Raw genomic sequence first — 21,901 nt, 5'->3', positions numbered from 1 at the left:
ACAGTATAACCAGGTGCACTGCACTGTGGAAGAGATATACTTTATTACAATACAATAACAGGATAACCAGGTACACTGCACTGTGGAAGAGATATACATTAATACAATACAATAACAGTATAACCAGGTACACTGCACTGTGGAGGAGATATACATTATTACAATACAATAACAGGATAACCAGGTACACTGCACTGTGGAAGGGATATACATTAATACAATACAATAACAGTATAACCAGGTGCACTGCACTGTGGAAGGGATATACATTAATACAATACAATAACAGTATAACCAGGTACACTGCACTGTGGAAGGGATATACATTAATACAATACAATAACAGTATAACCAGGTGCACTGCACTGTGGAAGAGATATACATTAATACAATACAATAACAGTATAACCAGGTGCACTGCACTGTGGAGGAGATATACATTAATACAATACAATAACAGTATAACCAGGTGCACTGCACTGTGGAGGAGATATACATTAATACAATACAATAACAGTATAACCAGGTGCACTGCACTGTGGAGGAGATATACATTAATACAATACAATAACAGTATAACCAGGTGCACTGCACTGTGGAAGAGATATACATTAATACAATACAATACAATAACAGTATAACCAGGTACACTGCACTGTGGAAGGGATATACATTAATACAATACAATAACAGTATAACCAGGTACACTGCACTGTGGAGGAGATATACATTAATACAATACAATACAATAACAGGATAACCAGGTACACTGCACTGTGGAAGGGATATACATTAATACAATACAATAACAGTATAACCAGGTGCACTGCACTGTGGAAGAGATATACATTAATACAATACAATAACAGTATAACCAGGTGCACTGCACTGTGGAAGAGATATACATTAATACAATACAATAACAGTATAACCAGGTGCACTGCACTGTGGAAGGGATATACATTAATACAATACAATAACAGTATAACCAGGTGCACTGCACTGTGGAGGAGATATACATTAATACAATACAATACAATAACAGTATAACCAGGTACACTGCACTGTGGAAGAGATATACATTAATACAATACAATACAATAACAGTATAACCAGGTACACTGCACTGTGGAAGAGATATACATTAATACAATACAATAACAGTATAACCAGGTACACTGCACTGTGGAAGAGATATACATTAATACAATACAATAACAGTATAACCAGGTACACTGCACTGTGGAAGAGATATACATTAATACAATACAATACAATAACAGTATAACCAGGTACACTGCACTGTGGAAGAGATATACATTAATACAATACAATAACAGTATAACCAGGTACACTGCACTGTGGAAGAGATATACATTAATACAATACAATAACAGTATAACCAGGTACACTGCACTGTGGAAGAGATATACATTAATACAATACAATAACAGTATAACCAGGTACACTGCACTGTGGAAGAGATATACATTAATACAATACAATAACAGTATAACCAGGTGCACTGCACTGTGGAAGAGATATACATTAATACAATACAATAACAGTATAACCAGGTGCACTGCACTGTGGAGGAGATATACATTAATACAATACAATAACAGTATAACCAGGTACACTGCACTGTGGAAGGGATATACATTAATACAATGCAATAACAGTATAACCAGGTGCACTGCACTGTGGAAGAGATATACATTAATACAATACAATAACAGTATAACCAGGTGCACTGCACTGTGGAGGAGATATACATTAATACAATGCAATAACAGTATAACCAGGTACACTGCACTGTGGAAGGGATATACATTAATACAATACAATAACAGTATAACCAGGTACACTGCACTGTGGAAGGGATATACATTAATACAATACAATAACAGTATAACCAGGTGCACTGCACTGTGGAAGGGATATACATTAATACAATACAATAACAGTATAACCAGGTGCACTGCACTGTGGAGGAGATATACATTAATACAATACAATAACAGTATAACCAGGTGCACTGCACTGTGGAAGGGATATACATTAATACAATACAATAACAGTATAACCAGGTGCACTGCACTGTGGAAGGGATATACATTAATACAATACAATAACAGTATAACCAGGTACACTGCACTGTGGAAGAGATATACATTAATACAATACAATAACAGTATAACCAGGTGCACTGCACTGTGGAAGGGATATACATTAATACAATACAATAACAGTATAACCAGGTGCACTGCACTGTGGAGGAGATATACATTAATACAATACAATAACAGTATAACCAGGTGCACTGCACTGTGGAGGAGATATACATTAATACAATACAATAACAGTATAACCAGGTGCACTGCACTGTGGAGGAGATATACATTAATACAATACAATAACAGTATAACCAGGTGCACTGCACTGTGGAGGAGATATACATTAATACAATACAATAACAGTATAACCAGGTGCACTGCACTGTGGAGGAGATATACATTAATACAATACAATAACAGTATAACCAGGTGCACTGCACTGTGGAGGAGATATACATTAATACAATACAATAACAGTATAACCAGGTGCACTGCACTGTGGAGGAGATATACATTAATACAATACAATAACAGTATAACCAGGTACACTGCACTGTGGAAGGGATATAAATGTAATGAATAGATGGGGGAATAGCGTCGGTCTCTCACCCGTACGCTCCGTTGCTGATGAGTTTGGTCGTCTCAAAGTCCACCTCACAGGGTTTCCGACGAGCCCTCAGCGCCGCGCTCAGACTCTGGGACTGACCACAGAAACACAGTGACATCACAGTGACATCACACTGACTGACGACAGACACACGGTGACATCACAGTGACATCACACTGACTGACCACAGAAACACAGTGACATCACAGTGACATCACACACTGACTGACCACAGAAACACAGTGACATCACACTGACTCACCACAGAAACACAGTGACATCACAGTGACATCACACTGACTGACCACAGAAACACATCACGCTTTAAATGCATTATCCCATTCTGACCTGAGATCAGATTCTAAAGATGTCTTCTAATCTACATCCTGACAGTTTTATGAAAAAGCCTATGTTTCTGTGTCAGTCGTTCTTCGATTTTTCAAAAAATAGCAGATCTACAAGCTCGTAGCGCGCCGCTCGTAGCGCGCCACTCGGTGGCGCGCTATGAGCTTGTAGATCTGCTATTTTTCAATAGCTAAAGCATAACATAATGCTAACACCAAAAGGGGTTCCCGCCCCAAAATGGGTTAAGACCCCAGGTCAATAGAGGTCAATAGAGTGTCACCGTCCTGCCCCCCTTTCAGAACGACAATGTCCCATCCGTTCCAGAGAGTATTTATTTAAAGACCTGTAAGTCTCGGACAAAGCATGATTCCTGACAAATCATGACAACACACACAGTTTTTTGGGGCCGAACAAATAACAAAGAAGAGAAAAAAACAGTGTGCACATTTATAGTAAATCAACTTGATACTCACAGAGTCGTCGGTGTCAGGAGTCTCTGCTATTCCACTGTCACAGCTGGTCAGCTGGGCCATTTCTACATGGAAATATAAGACATGACAACATGACACTCGTCTACAACCTTTTTCATGTCAAGGACCTCCACACAGACACTCATTAGCCCATGAGGACCACATTATTCATGTCATGTGAAAGCAGGGAATCATAGCTTCAAATTGACATCTTGGTTGTTCAGTTTGACCCACCAGTTTAGGAGATATGGCTTATAGAGTATAATGTCTGGCAGAGAAACAGCGAGTTGAGAAAACAGGCTTGAAAGGTTCACTTCTGTGGACTCTGACATTACACCTATAGCTACATGTTTAAGCATTTATTTCATATTTACATGTCTTCTGTGGTCTCTAACATTACACCTATAGCTACATGTTTAAGCATTTATTTCATATTTACATGTCTTCTGTGGTCTCTGACATTACACCTATAGCTACATGTTTAAGCATTTATTTCATATTTACATGTCTTCTGTGGTCTCTAATATTACACCTATCGCTACATGTTTAAGCATTTATTTCATATTTACATGTCTTCTGTGGTCTCTGACATTACACCTAGCTACATGTTTAAGCATTTATTTCATATTTACATGTCTTCTGTGGTCTCCAACATTACACCTAGCTACACGTTTAAGCATTTATTTTATATTTACATGTCTTCTGTGGTCTCTAACATTACACCTATAGCTACATGTTTAAGCATTTATTTCATATTTACATGTCTTCTGTGGTCTCCAACATTACACCTAGCTACACGTTTAAGCATTTATTTTATATTTACATGTCTTCTGTGGTCTCTAACATTACACCTAGCTACATGTTTAAGCATTTATTTCATATTTACATGTCTTCTGTGGTCTCTGACATTACACCTAGCTACATGTTTAAGCATTTATTCCATGTATGTATGTATGTATGTATGTATGTATGTAAAATACCTTCATATATTTAAAAAGAATACCAAAATAGGGTTACCAGTGAAGGGCAACCTGCCTGTTCACTGGACTGTGCAAGGCAGAGGCGTCCACCCTCATATACGTATGCGGTCAAGTTAGACTAGACCGCACGTATGTATCTGACCAGAGGGTCTGTGGTCAGATAAAGGTGTAATCTGTACCTTCCAGAGGGTCTGTGGTCAGATAAAGGTGTAATCTGTACCTTCCAGAGGGTCAGATAAAGGTGTACTCTGTACCTTCCAGAGGGTCAGATAAAGGTGTACTCTGTACCTTCCAGAGGGTCCAGGGTCAGATAAAGGTGTACTCTGTACCTTCCAGAGGGTCAGATAAAGGTGTAATCTGTACCTTCCAGAGGGTCAGATAAAGGTGTACTCTGTACCTTCCAGAGGGTCCAGGGTCAGATAAAGGTGTAATCTGTACCTTCCAGAGGGTCTCTGGTCAGATAAAGGTGTAATCTGTACCTTCCAGAGGGTCAGATAAAGGTGTACTCTGTACCTTCCAGAGGGTCCAGGGTCAGATAAAGGTGTAATCTGTACCTTCCAGAGGGTCCAGGGTCAGATAAAGGTGTACTCTGTACCTTCCAGAGGGTCCAGGGTCAGATAAAGGTGTAATCTGTACCTTCCAGAGGGTCCAGGGTCAGATAAAGGTGTACTCTGTACCTTCCAGAGGGTCCAGGGTCAGATAAAGGTGTACTCTGTACCTTCCAGAGGGTCTCTGGTCAGATAAAGGTGTACTCTGTACCTTCCAGAGGGTCCAGGGTCAGATAAAGGTGTAATCTGTACCTTCCAGAGGGTCCAGGGTCAGATAAAGGTGTACTCTGTACCTTCCAGAGGGTCAGATAAAGGTGTACTCTGTACCTTCCAGAGGGTCCAGGGTCAGATAAAGGTGTACTCTGTACCTTCCAGAGGGTCAGATAAAGGTGTAATCTGTACCTTCCAGAGGGTCAGATAAAGGTGTACTCTGTACCTTCCAGAGGGTCCAGGGTCAGATAAAGGTGTACTCTGTACCTTCCAGAGGGTCCAGGGTCAGATAAAGGTGTACTCTGTACCTTCCAGAGGGTCCAGGGTCAGATAAAGGTGTAATCTGTACCTTCCAGAGGGTCAGATAAAGGTGTACTCTGTACCTTCCAGAGGGTCTCTGGTCAGATAAAGGTGTAATCTGTACCTTCCAGAGGGTCCAGGGTCAGATAAAGGTGTAATCTGTACCTTCCAGAGGGTCTCTGGTCAGGCCCAGCTGGCTGATGATGTAACGAGGGATGTCCGTCTTGATTCCCTGTCCCTCCTTGTAGTGACCCTCAGCGGCCTCTAGGAGGTGGTAGAACTCCTCCGGGTCAAACTCCTGTGGACACGCAGAACACAGTTATAGGATGGTCTGAAATGTATTCATGTCAAGGACCCCCAAATTGACCCCCGTTTGAAAACATATGCCAGGGACCCCCCCCAGGGACCCCCCCCCCCCCAGGGACCCCCGTGAGAGAAGATTTTAACGTTGCTAGCAGTGATTCTCAACCCGTTTAATTTTAAGGACCCCCCCCCCCAGTTTGACATGAATTAGTCTACAGAGGACGGACCAGTGTTGTTTTTGTCAGCACATTTTGATTTTAGTTTTAGTCACAGTCTCTTCAATAGTTTTAATTTAGTTTTAGTCACATTTTAGTCACCACTAATGTATTAGTGTTAGTCTAGTTTTAGTCGACTAAATATCATACGATTTTTGTCGACTAAATCTACAGTTTATTTGGTCGACTAAAATGTGTTTAGCCTTGATGCCGCCACAATGACAATTTTTTAACACTTGCTGTAAATGTGAGCTTGTAGATCTGCTATTTTCAGCATGAAACCAAGTGTAAAATGACTTATATACTGGATCTCTTGTCCACTAGGTCCCTTCCTAACATTTTAGTCTAGTTTTTATCTGTTGACGAAATTGTCAAAATATTTAGTCTTAGTTTTAGTCATCATAGCTTAGTTTTCATTTAGTTTTAGTCAGTGGAAAAAGGTAGTCGACGAACATTTTTCGTCTTAGTTTTAGTCGACGAAAACAACACTGGTACGGACCCCCATTTAATGTCTGGGGGGATTTATATATTGTAAAAATCAATGTTAACCCTCTACAGACCCATACGGGTCCATTTGGTTTCAAACTATAATTTAGCTGGGGACCCCCTGGAACTCCCTCAAGGACCCCTGGGGGGTCCCCGAACCACAGACACCCACCAGACACTCCAGCAGGCGAGCAGGTCTCGCTATGATGATGAGGATCTTCTTCACCAGGTCCTTGATGAAGTTCACCTCCTCACTCTCTGACCGCTCCGACTGAGGAGAGAGAGAGACGGTTTAATGACCTCTGACCACTCCGACTGAGGAGAGAGAGACAGTTTAATGACCTCTGACCTCTCCGACTGAGGAGAGAGAGACGGTTTAATGACCTCTGACTGAGGAGAGAGAGACGGTTTAATGACCTCTGACCTCTCCGACTGAGGAGAGAGAGACAGTTTAATGACCTCTGACCTCTCTGACTGAGGAGAGAGAGACGGTTTAATGACCTCTGACCTCTCCGACTGAGGAGAGAGAGACAGTTTAATGACCTCTGACCTCTCCGACTGAGGAGAGAGAGACAGTTTAATGACCTCTGACCTCTCTGCCTGAGGTAGAGTCTCCCAGAGTCTCTCTAAGTCTCCTACCTCTGGTTAGAGTCGCCCTACCTCTAGTTAGAGTCTCCCTACCTCTTGGTTAGAGTCTCCCAGAGTCTGTCTAAGTCTCCCTAAGTCTCCTACCTCTTGGTTAGAGTCTCCCAGAGTCTCTCTAAGTCTCCCTAAGTCTCCTACCTCTTGGTTAGAGTCTCCCAGAGTCTGTCTAAGTCTCCCTAAGTCTCCTACCTCTTGGTTAGAGTCTCCCAGAGTCTGTCTAAGTCTCCCTAAGTCTCCTACCTCTTGGTTAGAGTCTCCCAGAGTCTGTCTAAGTCTCCCTAAGTCTCCTACCTCTTGGTTAGAGTCTCCCAGAGTCTCCCTAAGTCTCCTACCTCTTGGTTAGAGTCTCCCAGAGTCTCCCTAAGTCTCCTACCTCTTGGTAGAGCCTCTCCAGTTTGTCGGTGAGCTCACAGAAGTAGCTGGAGGTGACGAGGGCCTGCTGGCTCTTCTCCAGACAGTCTCGGGCCAGCTCTATGATCTGGTGGTGAGCGAAGCCCAGCACGCCGTCGGCCAGCGGCAGCACGCTCTCCGGGGAGTCGGTTCTGATCACGTCCCGAATGCGCTCCTCCATCTGGGCCGTGGCCTGCGGGGGGTGTCAACAGCAAGTTTCTAATTAGTTTTCAGGCATAGTCTTTTTTTTTAAGATATTCTTTTGCGGCTTACGCCTTTTATTGGTTTTTTGAAGGGACAGACAGTAGGCTGACAGGAAACGGGAGAGAGATGGGGGGGAAGACATGCAGTAAAGGCCGTGTCGGGCTCGGGAGTCGAACCCGCGGCCACACTGCGACTGGATTACCAGTGGGGTGCCCAGACGGTCTTTTGAGTGGAATTACATTTTAGCTTTTGTCATCCGATACGTGTCGGTGTTACGTCTAGATTACGTAAGATTTTGGTTGACTAAAATGTACGGTTCATTTGGTCGACTGAAATGTATTTTGACGGGCCTTGATGGCTGATTTTACACTTGGTCGCGTGCTGAAAGTAGCCGATCTACAAGCTCACACCGCGCCGCAGTGTGACGCGTTGTGAGCTTGTAGATCGGCTATTCTAACAGCCGATCGCAACCAAACAAGAAATTATCTCTTCTCCACTAACATTAAATAATAATAATAATAATCACCTTAGGAAACCTCTCCTTGTAGACGTGGTTCATCATGATAATCTCGTGGTCGTAACACGAGGGAGATCTCCCCGGGCTGAAGGAATAAACAAACACATCACTAGAAACGTACACTGTAAAACTTGCTGTAAAATGTCAACTAAATCTGAACAGTATTACTCTGTATTACTATCATAAAGTATTATACTGTAAACTGCAATGCATTCTGGGTGAATCTGAACAGTATTATAAAGTATTTGACTGTAAACGGCAAAGTATGTTTTACAGGAATTGCTGTGAACACTTACAGCGCTAGCATTTATTGAAAAATTAGGATCTAATCTACGCCAGCCTTTTTCCGCATTTGAGCTCTTATTTTGAAAAGTCACATTTCCAGTCTACCGGAAGTAGATTAACTTAGGAAGCTCAACGGAGGCACTGGAACGCTCCACATCTTCGGCTCTGTGCCGTCAAAGAAACGCTGTTTTGACCAAAAATGCCAACTGGGATGACAAGGAATAGGAGATACAGGCCATTGAAAGAAACGGATAGAATGGATTCTTATGGCGACGACGATCTAAGATGGACGATCCAGTGCTGTGCTAACGACACGGCTAGCTAACCGGCTAACGTGAGTAGCTTCATGGCTCGATCGATCGAATGCAACAATAAAAGCGCAATAATCAACGGCATTCTGGGAAGAAGACAGTTAAGAAGATAGCCTCCATTGCAGACAACATGAGCAGGTGGTTGCGGCGGTGTGTTAGTTAATTACCTCAGACTGCGTGAGCGCGGTCTCATGGCGGAGATGTAACTCTGACCTCAGACTGCGTGAGCGTGGTCTCATGGCGGTGTAACTCTTACCTCAGACTGCGTGAGTGCGGTCTCATGGCGGTGTAACTCTTACCTCAGACTGCGTGAGCGCGGTCTCATGGCGGAGGTGTAACTCTGACCTCAGACTGCGTGAGCGCGGTCTCATGGCGGTGTAACTCTTACCTCAGACTGCGTGAGCGCGGTCTCATGGCGGTGTAACTCTTACCTCAGACTGCGTGAGCGCGGTCTCATGGCGGTGTAACTCTTACCTCAGACTGCGTGAGCGCGGTCTCATGGCGGTGTAACTCTTACCTCAGACTGTGTGAGCGCGGTCTCATGGCGGTGTAACTCTTACCTCAGACTCCGTGAGCGTGGTCTCATGGCGGAGGTGTAACTCTTACCTCAGACTGCGTGAGCGCGGTCTCATGGCGGTGTAACTCTTACCTCAGACTCCGTGAGCGCGGTCTCATGGCGGTGTAACTCTTACCTCAGACTCCGTGAGCGCGGTCTCATGGCGGTCTCATGGCGGTGTAACTCTTACCTCAGACTCCGTGAGCGCGGTCTCATGGCGGTCTCATGGCGGTGTAACTCTTACCTCAGACTCCGTGAGCGCGGTCTCATGGCGGTGTAACTCTTACCTCAGACTCCGTAAGCGCGGTCTCATGGCGGTGTAACTCTTACCTCAGACTCCGTGAGCGCGGTCTCATGGCGGTGTAACTCTTACCTCAGACTCCGTGAGCGCGGTCTCATGGCGGTCTCATGGCGGTGTAACTCTTACCTCAGACTCCGTGAGCGCGGTCTCATGGAGGTGTAACTCTTACCTCAGACTCCGTGAGCGCGGTCTCATGGCGGTCTCATGGCGGTGTAACTCTTACCTCAGACTCCGTGAGCGCGGTCTCATGGCGGTCTCATGGCGGTGTAACTCTTACCTCAGACTCCGTGAGCGCGGTCTCATGGAGGTTTAACTCTTACCTCAGACTCCGTGAGCGTGGTCTCATGGCGGTCTCATGGCAGTCTCATGGAGGAGGTGTAACTCTTACCTCAGACTGCGTGAGCGTGGTCTCATGGCGGTGTAACTCTTACCTCAGACTCCGTGAGCGTGGTCTCATGGCGGTCTCATGGAGGTGTAACTCTTACCTCAGACTGCGTGAGCGTGGTCTCATGGCGGAGGTGTAACTCTTACCTCAGACTGCGTGAGCGCGGTCTCATGGCGGCGGCGGTGGCGCGGCGGCAGTCGTCGGCGCTCCCGATGCTCTCCGTGCAGAAGTGCTTGGACAGGAAGTGCAGCTCGTCGGGAGTGGGCTGGTACGGCAGCTGGTGCAGCTTCTCCTGTGACGAACAGGACGACTGCAAAATCACACCGGTGTCAGGGACCCCCAGATTAACACAGTAAACCAGTGGCCTGGTGTCAGGGACCCCCAGATTAACACAGTAAACCAGTGGCCTGGTGTCAGGGACCCCCAGATTAACACAGTAAACCAGTGGCCTGGTGTCAGGGACCCCCAGATTAACACAGTAAACCAGTGGCCTGGTGTCAGGGACCCCCAGATTAACACAGTAAACCAGTGGCCTGGTGTCAGGGACCCCCAGATTAACACAGTAAACCAGTGGCCTGGTGTCAGGGACCCCCAGATTAACACAGTAAACCAGTGGCCTGGTGTCAGGGACCCCCAGATTAACACAGTAAACCAGTGGCCTGGTGTCAGGGACCCCCAGATTAACACAGTAAACCAGTGGCCTGGTGTCAGGGACCCCCAGATTAACACAGTAAACCAGTGGCCTGGTGTCAGGGACCCCCAGATTAACACAGTAAACCAGTGGCCTGGTGTCAGGGACCCCCAGATTAACACAGTAAACCAGTGGCCTGGTGTCAGGGACCCCCAGATTAACACAGTAAACCAGTGGCCTGGTGTCAGGGACCCCCAGATTAACACAGTAAACCAGTGGCCTGGTGTCAGGGACCCCCAGATTAACACAGTAAACCAGTGGCCTGGTGTCAGGGACCCCCAGATTAACACAGTAAACCAGTGGCCTGGTGTCAGGGACCCCCAGATTAACACAGTAAACCAGTGGCCTGGTGTCAGGGACCCCCAGATTAACACAGAAAACCAGTGGCCTGGTGTCAGGGACCCCCAGATTAACACAGTAAACCAGTGGCCTGGTGTCAGGGACCCCCAGATTAACACAGTAAACCAGTGGCCTGGTGTCAGGGACCCCCAGATTAACACAGTAAACCAGTGGCCTGGTGTCAGGGACCCCCAGATTAACACAGTAAACCAGTGGCCTGGTGTCAGGGACCCCCAGATTAACACAGTAAACCAGTGGCCTGGTGTCAGGGACCCCCAGATTAACACAGTAAACCAGTGGCCTGGTGTCAGGGACCCCCAGATTAACACAGTAAACCAGTGGCCTGGTGTCAGGGACCCCCAGATTAACACAGTAAACCAGTGGCCTGGTGTCAGGGACCCCCAGATTAACACAGTAAACCAGTGGCCTGGTGTCAGGGACCCCCAGATTAACACAGTAAACCAGTGGCCTGGTGTCAGGGACCCCCAGATTAACACAGTAAACCAGTGGCCTGGTGTCAGGGACCCCCAGATTAACACAGTAAACCAGTGGCCTGGTGTCAGGGACCCCCAGATTAACACAGTAAACCAGTGGCCTGGTGTCAGGGACCCCCAGATTAACACAAAAAAACCAGTGGCCTGGTGTCAGGGACCCCCAGATTAACACAGTAAACCAGTGGCCTGGTGTCAGGGACCCCCAGATTAACACAGTAAACCAGTGGCCTGGTGTCAGGGACCCCCAGATTAACACAGTAAACCAGTGGCCTGGTGTCAGGGACCCCCAGATTAACACAGTAAACCAGTGGCCTGGTGTCAGGGACCCCCAGATTAACACAGTAAACCAGTGGCCTGGTGTCAGGGACCCCCAGATTAACACAGTAAACCAGTGGCCTGGTGTCAGGGACCCCCAGATTAACACAGTAAACCAGTGGCCTGGTGTCAGGGACCCCCAGATTAACACAGTAAACCAGTGGCCTGGTGTCAGGGACCCCCAGATTAACACAGTAAACCAGTGGCCTGGTGTCAGGGACCCCCAGATTAACACAGTAAACCAGTGGCCTGGTGTCAGGGACCCCCAGATTAACACAGTAAACCAGTGGCCTGGTGTCAGGGACCCCCCAGATTAACACAGTAAACCAGTGGCCTGGTGTCAGGGACCCCCAGATTAACACAGTAAACCAGTGGCCTGGTGTCAGGGACCCCCAGATTAACACAGTAAACCAGTGGCCTGGTGTCAGGGACCCCCAGATTAACACAGTAAACCAGTGGCCTGGTGTCAGGGACCCCCAGATTAACACAGTAAACCAGTGGCCTGGTGTCAGGGACCCCCAGATTAACACAGTAAACCAGTGGCCTGGTGTCAGGGACCCCCAGATTAACACAGTAAACCAGTGGCCTGGTGTCAGGGACCCCCAGATTAACACAGTAAACCAGTGGCCTGGTGTCAGGGACCCCCAGATTAACACAGTAAACCAGTGGCCTGGTGTCAGGGACCCCCAGATTAATACAGTAAACCAGTGCTTTCTACTTACAGACACGGTGGAGCTGGGTGTTGGTTCCATAGTAATAATAATAATAATAATAATAATAATAATAATAATAATAATAATAATAATAATAATAATAATAATAATAATAATAATAAACTTACAGACAGAGAGGAGGGTGTTGGTTCCATAGTAATAATAATAATAATAATAAACTTACAGACAGAGAGGAGGGTGTTGGGGTGTTGGTTCCATAATAATAATAATAATAATAATAAACTTACAGACAGAGAGGAGGGTGTTGGGGTGTTGGTTCCATAGCCAGACGAGGGCAGCGAGGCCAGAGACCAGCGACGCCCATCCGTCCTACGACACCATGGAGAAAACATCAACAACATGTTGCAAAGACTCTGACTGAGAGTCTGAGACTTAAGGCATATTCATAGTCTGGATCTTCGGTGGTGAGCTGACCACCGCGACCACCCGCGAAATAACGTTGAGCCGGTGGTGAGTAAAAACAGAGAGAAGGGCTGGAGCGGTTGGCGGTGGTTTGCTCTTCACCGCGGCTCAGTGACGTCATGTTGTAGTTCGGTGGTCACCGCCTCACCACCGAGAATCCAGACTATGTATGAGCCTTACATCAACACTGCTGTGTTCCTTACCTCCGTGCGAAGGAGAAATGGGCCGAGGTGCTTGGAGAGAAGTTTCTGGGACTGTCCTGAGGGCTCCAACCTGCATGGAGGAGAGAACAGTGACATTATGGACTGTCCTGAGGAGAGAACAGTCACATTATGGACTGTCCTGAGGAGAGAACAGTGACATTATGGACTGTCCTGAGGAGAGAACAGTCACATTATTAACCCATTTAGGCACGACGTCGGAATTTAATAAAGGACTTTATTTGTTCACACAACCTCTCAAGACAAATCAAAGCTGGAAAGAGTAGTACGTCGCGCATAAAAAAACATAGGATGCAGCCTCCCTACACTTTCCTCACTCTATTCCACCAGAATAATTAGGAAGGCAAATAAAATCATTGCAGACAACTCCCATCCTGCACATCACCTCTTCAATCTCCTCCCATCAGGCAGGAGATATAGAAGTATCCAGAGCTCAACATGTCGCTTCAGGGATAGCACTTACCCCGTAGCCATTAGACATCTGAACTCATAGTATATGCATATAGCACTTTAAAAAACTGAATGTAATTTCCTATGCTGCTGGTTTTTGTTTTTGTATTGTACTGTCCTTCTTGTCTGTGTATCTATAGTTGTCTGTATATGTTGAGTATGAACCAAGACAAATTCCTATCAACTTGTTGACATGGCAAATAAATTATTGAATCTTGAATCTTGACTTCTCAATCCTGACAGTGTTCCACTGTTCCACTGAAGTGTTCCACTGTTCCGTGGAAGTGCGTCAGAATTACAGGGAAGTCTGAGGCTAAGAAATTCCACAGAAAAGGAAGGTTAAGTGTAGCCTAGCAGTTACCTGATTAACTAAATAAATACCTGAGTCATCATCATTAGGACATGTGCCCATAATAATAATCATGTCATCATGTGCTATATCTCTCACGTATTATTACTATTATTACTACTATTCAAATAGCCGATCTACAAGATCATAATGTGTGGATGTAGATAATATGGCAAAAAGGTTTAGGGATAAAGGTTAAGGCACGCCCAAGATATAGGGCCACACGTGTCAGTACTGCATATCAGTTAGGCCCATCGTTTGAGAATCAGTATAAGACATGGCACGCATTCCATAGCAAGTGTTACGAAAAAACTAATCTCAGCCCATACCCCATTGCAACACAACAGTGGTCCCCAGGTTGATTCTTAGTCAAGGTGGTGGTACCTGGGTCACAATCAGTTGAAAACCCCTGCTCTACAGACGTAGTGAATGGAGGGAGAGGAGGAATGCGATCCTTCTTCTTATAGAGTCTATAAGAAGAAGGATAATCTATAATATAGACTATTCTCTCTCTCTCTCTCTCTCTCTCTCTCTCTCTCTCTCTCTCTCTCTCTCTCTCTCTCTCTCTCTCTCTCTCTCTGCGCATAAAGTGAAATATTTGATCTAGACTAGAAACCACACAGGCTGAGCCAGGCTAAGGGGGTCCCCCAGTTAAAATAGGAGTATTTTGGGGGGTTCGCGGCCTGAAAAGGTTCATATCTACTGCTCTATCGCATTGGTTACCATCACAACACAGAGATGGGTTCATATCTACTGCTCTATCGCATTGGTTACCATCACAACACAGAGATATTTAACACTAGTTTGAACAAAAACAAAACCACATGAACCCACTATTTTCCCGTCTCACCTCTCCCCGCTACGCTGTGCCTGACCCTCAGCGCTACGTCGCCCCAGAGGCGAGCGCACTCGTTAGCCAGATTACCCAGCATGCCTTGTTCTGACACAGACTGCACTGGTTCACACACACACACACACACACACACACACACACACACACACACACACACACACACACACCTAACCTTAACCCTTTGAGACCCGACTAGGTCTTAATCTAAAGCCTTGCAGTTTTCTGAAAAGTCTTATGTTTCTATAATTCACAAACTTTGCCACCGGGACCCCCCATCCTCAAAATATGTTGTTCCAGAGACCCCCCCCCCCCCACCCCACATTTGAATAATATAATATATTATTCAAAGATTTGCACTAATGTCACGATTCGTACCGTGCCATATGAGCTTGCAGATCTGCTATTTGTCAATATCCAAAGTATAAAATTACAGTTAAAAAAAAAGAGAAAGCAGACAGACACTGCCATGGAGTCTTTCCCGGTGTCAATGGGTTAACCCATTCTGAACGGGAACCCATTTGGGTGTTAGCATCATGTTATGCTTTAGCTATTGAAAAATAGCAGATCTACAAGCTCGTAGCGCGCCACCGAGTGGCGCGCTACGAGCTTGTAGGTCTGCTATTTTTGAAGAAATCGAAGAACGACTGACATTTTTATAGAATCTGATCTCAGGTCAGAATGGGTTGATCAGACCAATGTGTGTCCAGTGGAAACCTCGTATGAATCTGATCTCAGGTCAGAACAGAACAGGGTGATATGGCTGTGATGTCATTGTAGCTATACTGTACCTCCTCATGTCTAAAACTGTTACTTGTTTTTACTGTAAAACAAAAAAAAATCCCCCAAAGAGTACTTTATAAAGCTGGTCATTCATTCTACATCTGACATCAGTGTGTGTGTGTGTGTGTGTGTGTGTGTGTGTGCGTGCGCGTGTGTGTGCGTGCGTGCGTGCGTGTGCGTGTGTGTGCGTGTGCGTGCGTGCGTGTGTGCGCGTGTGTGTGTGTGCGTGCGTGCGTGCGCGTGTGTGTGTGTGTGTGTGTGTGTGTGTGCGTGCGTGTGTGTGTGTGTGTGTGTGCGTGCGTCTCACCGGTCAGTGACGACAGAGGGCTGTGGGGGCGGGGCAGTGAAGACGGCTGTCCACTCCCTATAAGGCTCTTTCTGTTGCTGGTTCTGCAGCTGAGAATGCAAAGGAAGTGACATCATCATCGTTTAGAGTGACCTTCATGCAGATGGTAGTCTCGCGTTGCCAGACTGTCTATCGCCTCGCTTCCGTCGTACAGTCTGGAGCAACAGAAGCTCTGATCATGAGTAAAATATAAATGCTTCCGTCGTACAGTCTGGAGCAACGGAAGCTCTGATCATGAGTAAAATATAAATGCTTCCGTCGTACAGTCTGGAGCAACGGAAGCTCTGATCATGAGTAAAATATAAATGCTTCCGTCGTACAGTCTGGAGCAACAGAAGCTCTGATCATGAGTCAAATATAAATGCTTCCGTCGTACAGTCTGGAGCAACGGAAGCTCTGATCATGAGTAAAATATAAATGCTTCCGTCGTACAGTCTGGAGCAACAGAAGCTCTGATCATGAGTCAAATATAAATGCTTCCGTCGTACAGTCTGGAGCAACGGAAGCTCTGATCATGAGTAAAATATAAATGCTTCCGTCGTACAGTCTGGAGCAACGATAGCTCTGATCATGAGTAAAATATAAATGCTTCCGTCGTACAGTCTGGAGCGACGGAAGTTCTGATCATGAGTCAAATATAAATGCTTCCGTCGTACAGTCTGGAGCAACGGAAGCTCTGATCATGAGTAAAATATAAATGCTTCCGTCGTACAGTCCTGATTCTTTTTTTTTGTCAAATATGTTTGAACAGATTATAAATTATTACAAACATTATGATATGAAATACTTTTTTATGAAACAAAATGAAAGAAAAAATAAACAAGTACAGTCCTGATTATAATAGATTGTAAATGGTACAGTCCTGATTCTAATAGGTTGTAAATGCTACAGTCCTGATTCTAATTGGTTATAAATGCTACAGTCCTGATTCTAATAGGTTGTAAATGCTACAGTCCTGATTCTAATTGGTTGTAAATGCTACAGTCCTGATTCTAATTGGTTGTAAATGCTACAGTCCTGATTCTAATAGGTTGTAAATGGTATGGTGGTGTTACAGTATACCGCTACAGGATCAGCAGCGCCACACTGTGGTGTTAGGGTATAATGCTACATGAAAACACAAACACACCAAAATAAACGAGGTGAATTTACTGCAAGGTCAGCCTCAATGACAACCTACAGTTACATAATGTCTCCTCAATATACTGTGGGGGGAGGGAGGGGGGGAGAGAGGGAGAGACAGAGAGAGAGACAGAGAGAGAGGGGAAGAGAGACAGAGAGAGAGAGAGAGAGAGAGAGAGAGAGAGAGAGAGAGAGAGAGAGAGAGAGAGAGAGAGAGAGACAGAGACAGAGACAGAGAGAGATCTCATGTACGACACACAGACATATTCTACGTGCTCCAGTTCCAGTGCCGGAAGTGCATCAAAATAGAAGCTCCGGGGTGCCAGAGTTGTCTGATCGCTTTTACTCTGAAAGCCATGAACCGGAAACACTTTCTTAAAAAAAGTTGACTTTACAAAGTGACCTCACAATCCCCGATCATCTTAATTTATTTATATACGCTCCAAAAAGCGTTCATATTTTGCGGGAGAGAGACGGATGAGGAGCAGAAATGAAGCGCCAGCATATCGATCCTTTCATCACCACGGAGAGCGCCCTGGATTAGGAGAGACGAGTCATTCTTTCCGCCGCGCTAACATGGGAGTCAATGACAAGCTAATAATTGCACAGAGCGTTAGCATACGGCAAGCGAAAAGCGAAATGCCAAAAACAAATTCTGAATATTATTATCTCGCCCCGTATCTTTGAGGGTGCGCTATGACGTCCACACACGTTGAAGGCACCTCTCGGTTCCAATCCTTAAGACGTTCAGGTGCGTCCTATGAAATAACCGTACCCATTATACGGTATACATTACATGTATACCGTACCCGGTATGAAATAACCGTACCCCATGCTGCATACTGTGAAATAACCGTACCCGTGCTGCATACTGTGAAATAACCGTACCCGTGCTGCATACTGTGAAATAACCGTACCCATGCTGCATACTGTGAAATAACCGTACCCATGCTCCATACTGTGAAATAACCATACCCCATGCTCCATACTGTGAAATAACCGTACCCGTGCTCCATACTGTGAAATAACCGTACCCGTGCTGCATACTGTGAAATAACCGTACCCATGCTCCATACTGTGAAATAACCGTACCCATGCTCCATACTGTGAAATAACCGTACCCATGCTCCATACTGTGAAATAACCGTACCCGTGCTCCATACTGTGAAATAACCGTACCCGTGCTGCATACTGTGAAATAACCGTACCCATGCTCCATACTGTGAAATAACCGTACCCATGCTCCATACTGTGAAATAACCGTACCCATGCTCCATACTGTGAAATAACCGTACCCGTGCTCCATACTGTGAAATAACCGTACCCGTGCTGCATACTGTGAAATAACCGTACCCATGCTCCATACTGTGAAATAACCGTACCCATGCTCCATACTGTGAAATAACCGTACCCATGCTCCATACTGTGAAATAACCGTACCCGTGCTCCATACTGTGAAATAACCGTACCCGTGCTGCATACTGTGAAATAACCGTACCCGTGCTGCATACTGTGAAATAACCGTACCCCATGCTCCATACTGTGAAATACAATCTAAGTCAAAATAAAGGATTGTGATTGGTTTAAAACGGGAGGATAATTCAGCGCTGCGGGGCAAAGATAACAACCGAGGAAAAGTAGGACACTCTTCTATTCTGATCCGCAGACACTGCACTGTATGTGAACCCTGGTAGGAATCCATGCCAGGTTTTACCATCTCACCGATACATTAACCCCTGGTAGGAATCCATGCCAGGTTTTTACCATATCTCACCGATGCATTAACCCCTGGAATAAAATCCATGCCAGGTTTTACCATCTCACCGATACATTAACCCCTGGTAGGAATCCATGCCAGGTTTTTACCATATCTCACCGATACATTAACCCCTGGTAGGAATCCATGCCAGATTTTTACCATATCTCACCGATGCATTAACCCCTGGAATAAAATCCATGCCAGGTTTTACCATCTCACCCATATATTAACCCTTGGAATAAAAACCACTTTATAAAGTGCCAGCGTATATATGCTGTTTATGCTAACAGCTAGCGGTAGAGATAGAGTTAATGGTTTAGTAACAAAGGTAATCTGTATAGAGCGCCAAAGTCCTGATGTCACTCGCTCATCCCCTGGTTCATTCTCTGTGGAGAATAACATGGGCTCATCTTAAACTCGCTCATCCCCTGGTTCATTCTCTGTGGAGAATAACATGGGCTCATCTTAAAACCGTCTCATATAGTTCTGGTCCAAAAATAAACAAGCTGTCTCTGCGTTCTCGTCAGGGAGATGTCTCTGTATCGTTTGCGACAGTCAGTCACTCATATTTGCGAAAACGTTAACTAATTTTGCGAAAATTGTTAACTAATTCAAGAGCAGTAAAAACGACATGAACCCGTGAACCCTCTACCGATATTGACGTGAGACTTTGGTGCAGGAGCAAATTCCAGTTTTTTTATATATGTCATTTAAACGGTTTCATGTCTTGCTATGTGGGTGCACATCCATACCCGTTTGATGTTTTTGTATTGTATATGCACAACTGTTTCTAGATGTTATTGTGCCATTTGGTCAATCTCCATTGTTTTAAATGTGCTACATAAATAAATAAAGCTGGATAAAGAGTGTGTTGTACCTTTGAGAACTGCCTCAGTCATGAGAGCTGTTGCACCTTTGATGACTTTGAACACAGAACACTCTCCCCCTTTCTTTTTTTTTTGGAAGGACATTTTCTCTGAAGAAAATAAATGTCTTCAACCTTCAAGGTTTTCTTATTTTTGGACGAGACGTGCGTGCGCCGTCTGTAAAAATAGATGATGCATCCTGTGAAGCTCTCGAGGACTGTCGAAGTGTCTGTGAACAACTACGAGGCCAGGATTTATTTATGAATCACTTTGAGGTTGGACGCTGCCGTCAAAACTGTCACGATGCGAGACCAGCAGTTATATAAACACACGGTTCTCAAAGTGGGGGTCCGCGGACCGCTGGGGGTCCACGGAGCACAGCCAGGGAGTCTATGTCTATGTAGGAGAGCCTCCATTGGACTGAAGTATATGTAGGAGAGCCTCCATTGGACTGAAGCCAATAGGAGTCTACGTAGGAGAGCCTCCATTGGACTGAAGTCAATGTAGGAGAGCCTCCATTGGACTGAAGTCTACGTAGGAGAGCCTCCATTGGACTGAAGCCAATAGAAGTCTCTGTAGGAGAGCCTCCATTGGACTGAAGTCAATGTAGGAGAGCCTCCATTGGACTGAAGCCAATAGAAGTCTATGTAGGAGAGCCTCCATTGGACTGAAGCCAATAGAAGTCTATGTAGGAGAGCCTCCATTGGACTGAAGCCAATAGAAGTCTATGTAGGAGAGCCTCCATTGGACTGAAGCCAATAGAAGTCTATGTAGGAGAGCCTCCATTGGACTGAAGCCAATAGAAGTCTATGTAGGAGAGCCTCCATTGGACTGAAGCCAATAGAAGTCTATGTAGGAGAGCCTCCATTGGACTGAAGCCAATAGAAGTCTATGTAGGAGAGCCTCCATTGGACTGAAGCCAATAGAAGTCTATGTAGGAGAGCCTCCATTGGACTGAAGCCAATAGAAGTCTATGTAGGAGAGCCTCCATTGGACTGAAGCCAATAGAAGTCTATGTAGGAGAGCCTCCATTGGACTGAAGCCAATAGAAGTCCATGTAGGAGAGCCTCCATTGGACTGAAGCCAATAGAAGTCCATGTAGGAGAGCCTCCATTGGACTGAAGCCAATAGAAGTCCATGTAGGAGAGCCTCCATTGGACTGAAGCCAATATAAGTCTATGTAGGAGAGCCTCCATTGGACTGAAGCCAATAGAAGTCTATGTAGGAGAGCCTCCATTGGACTGAAGCCAATAGAAGTCTATGTAGGAGAGCCTCCATTGGACTGAAGCCAATAGAAGTCTATGTAGGAGAGCCTCCATTGGACTGAAGCCAATAGAAGTCTATGTAGGAGAGCCTCCATTGGACTGAAGCCAATAGAAGTCTATGTAGGAGAGCCTCCATTGGACTGAAGCCAATAGAAGTCTATGTAGGAGAGCCTCCATTGGACTGAAGCCAATAGAAGTCTATGTAGGAGAGCCTCCATTGGACTGAAGCCAATAGAAGTCTATGTAGGAGAGCCTCCATTGGACTGAAGCCAATAGGAGTCTATGTAGGAGAGCCTCCATTGGACTGAAGCCAATAGGAGTCTATGTAGGAGAGCCTCCGTTGGACTGAAGCCAATAGAAGTCTATGTAGGAGAGCCTCCGTTGGACTGAAGCCAATAGAAGTCTATGTAGGAGAGCCTCCATTGGACTGAAGCCAATAGAAGTCTATGTAGGAGAGCCTCCATTGGACTGAAGCCCTGTGAAGTGAACGCAGTTTGCGTAACTCTGTCTATATCTAAGACTCTGGGTGGAACGCCATACTCTGACCCAGGTACCATTGCATAGCCGGGTCGGGCTTTGGATCTACAACTTCCATCGGTACCGACTCGGCGCTCTACAGCCGGGCATTCGGTCCAGTTCAACACAGAACCTGACTTGGTGCTCTAGAGCCGGTCTAGTTCAACACAGAACCTGTGTAATTACATCGTTTCAATTCTACTAATGCAGCATCATACCACTGT

At 45.5% G+C, this 21,901-nt stretch overlaps 1 protein-coding gene across 1 annotated transcript in view; it reads right to left on the bottom strand.

Annotated features, from left to right (window-relative positions):
- LOC308317083 (uncharacterized protein) overlaps positions 1–21,901 on the bottom strand; it is a gene marked incomplete at its 3' end in the record, with an annotated part of 110,115 nt that overhangs the window by 30,037 nt on the left and 58,177 nt on the right. Inside the window, exons 6-15 of the mRNA XM_080765874.1 lie at positions 16,111–16,199; positions 13,354–13,423; positions 12,976–13,057; positions 10,322–10,485; positions 8,347–8,422; positions 7,600–7,809; positions 6,754–6,852; positions 5,743–5,875; positions 3,543–3,604; positions 2,727–2,818 (exon numbers count right to left, since the gene is read on the bottom strand). Coding sequence (XP_080622000.1) covers positions 2,727–2,818; positions 3,543–3,604; positions 5,743–5,875; positions 6,754–6,852; positions 7,600–7,809; positions 8,347–8,422; positions 10,322–10,485; positions 12,976–13,057; positions 13,354–13,423; positions 16,111–16,199 — 1,077 coding nt within the window. The remainder of the gene's footprint in view (positions 1–2,726; positions 2,819–3,542; positions 3,605–5,742; positions 5,876–6,753; positions 6,853–7,599; positions 7,810–8,346; positions 8,423–10,321; positions 10,486–12,975; positions 13,058–13,353; positions 13,424–16,110; positions 16,200–21,901) is intronic.

Source organism: Protomyctophum bolini, assembly GCF_963924005.1.
Source record: "Protomyctophum bolini genome assembly, chromosome: 6".
Taxonomy (NCBI): Eukaryota; Metazoa; Chordata; class Actinopteri; order Myctophiformes; family Myctophidae; genus Protomyctophum; species Protomyctophum bolini.
The sequence above is the reverse complement of the archived record's forward strand: the minus strand, read 5'-3'. Positions and strand labels throughout refer to the sequence as shown.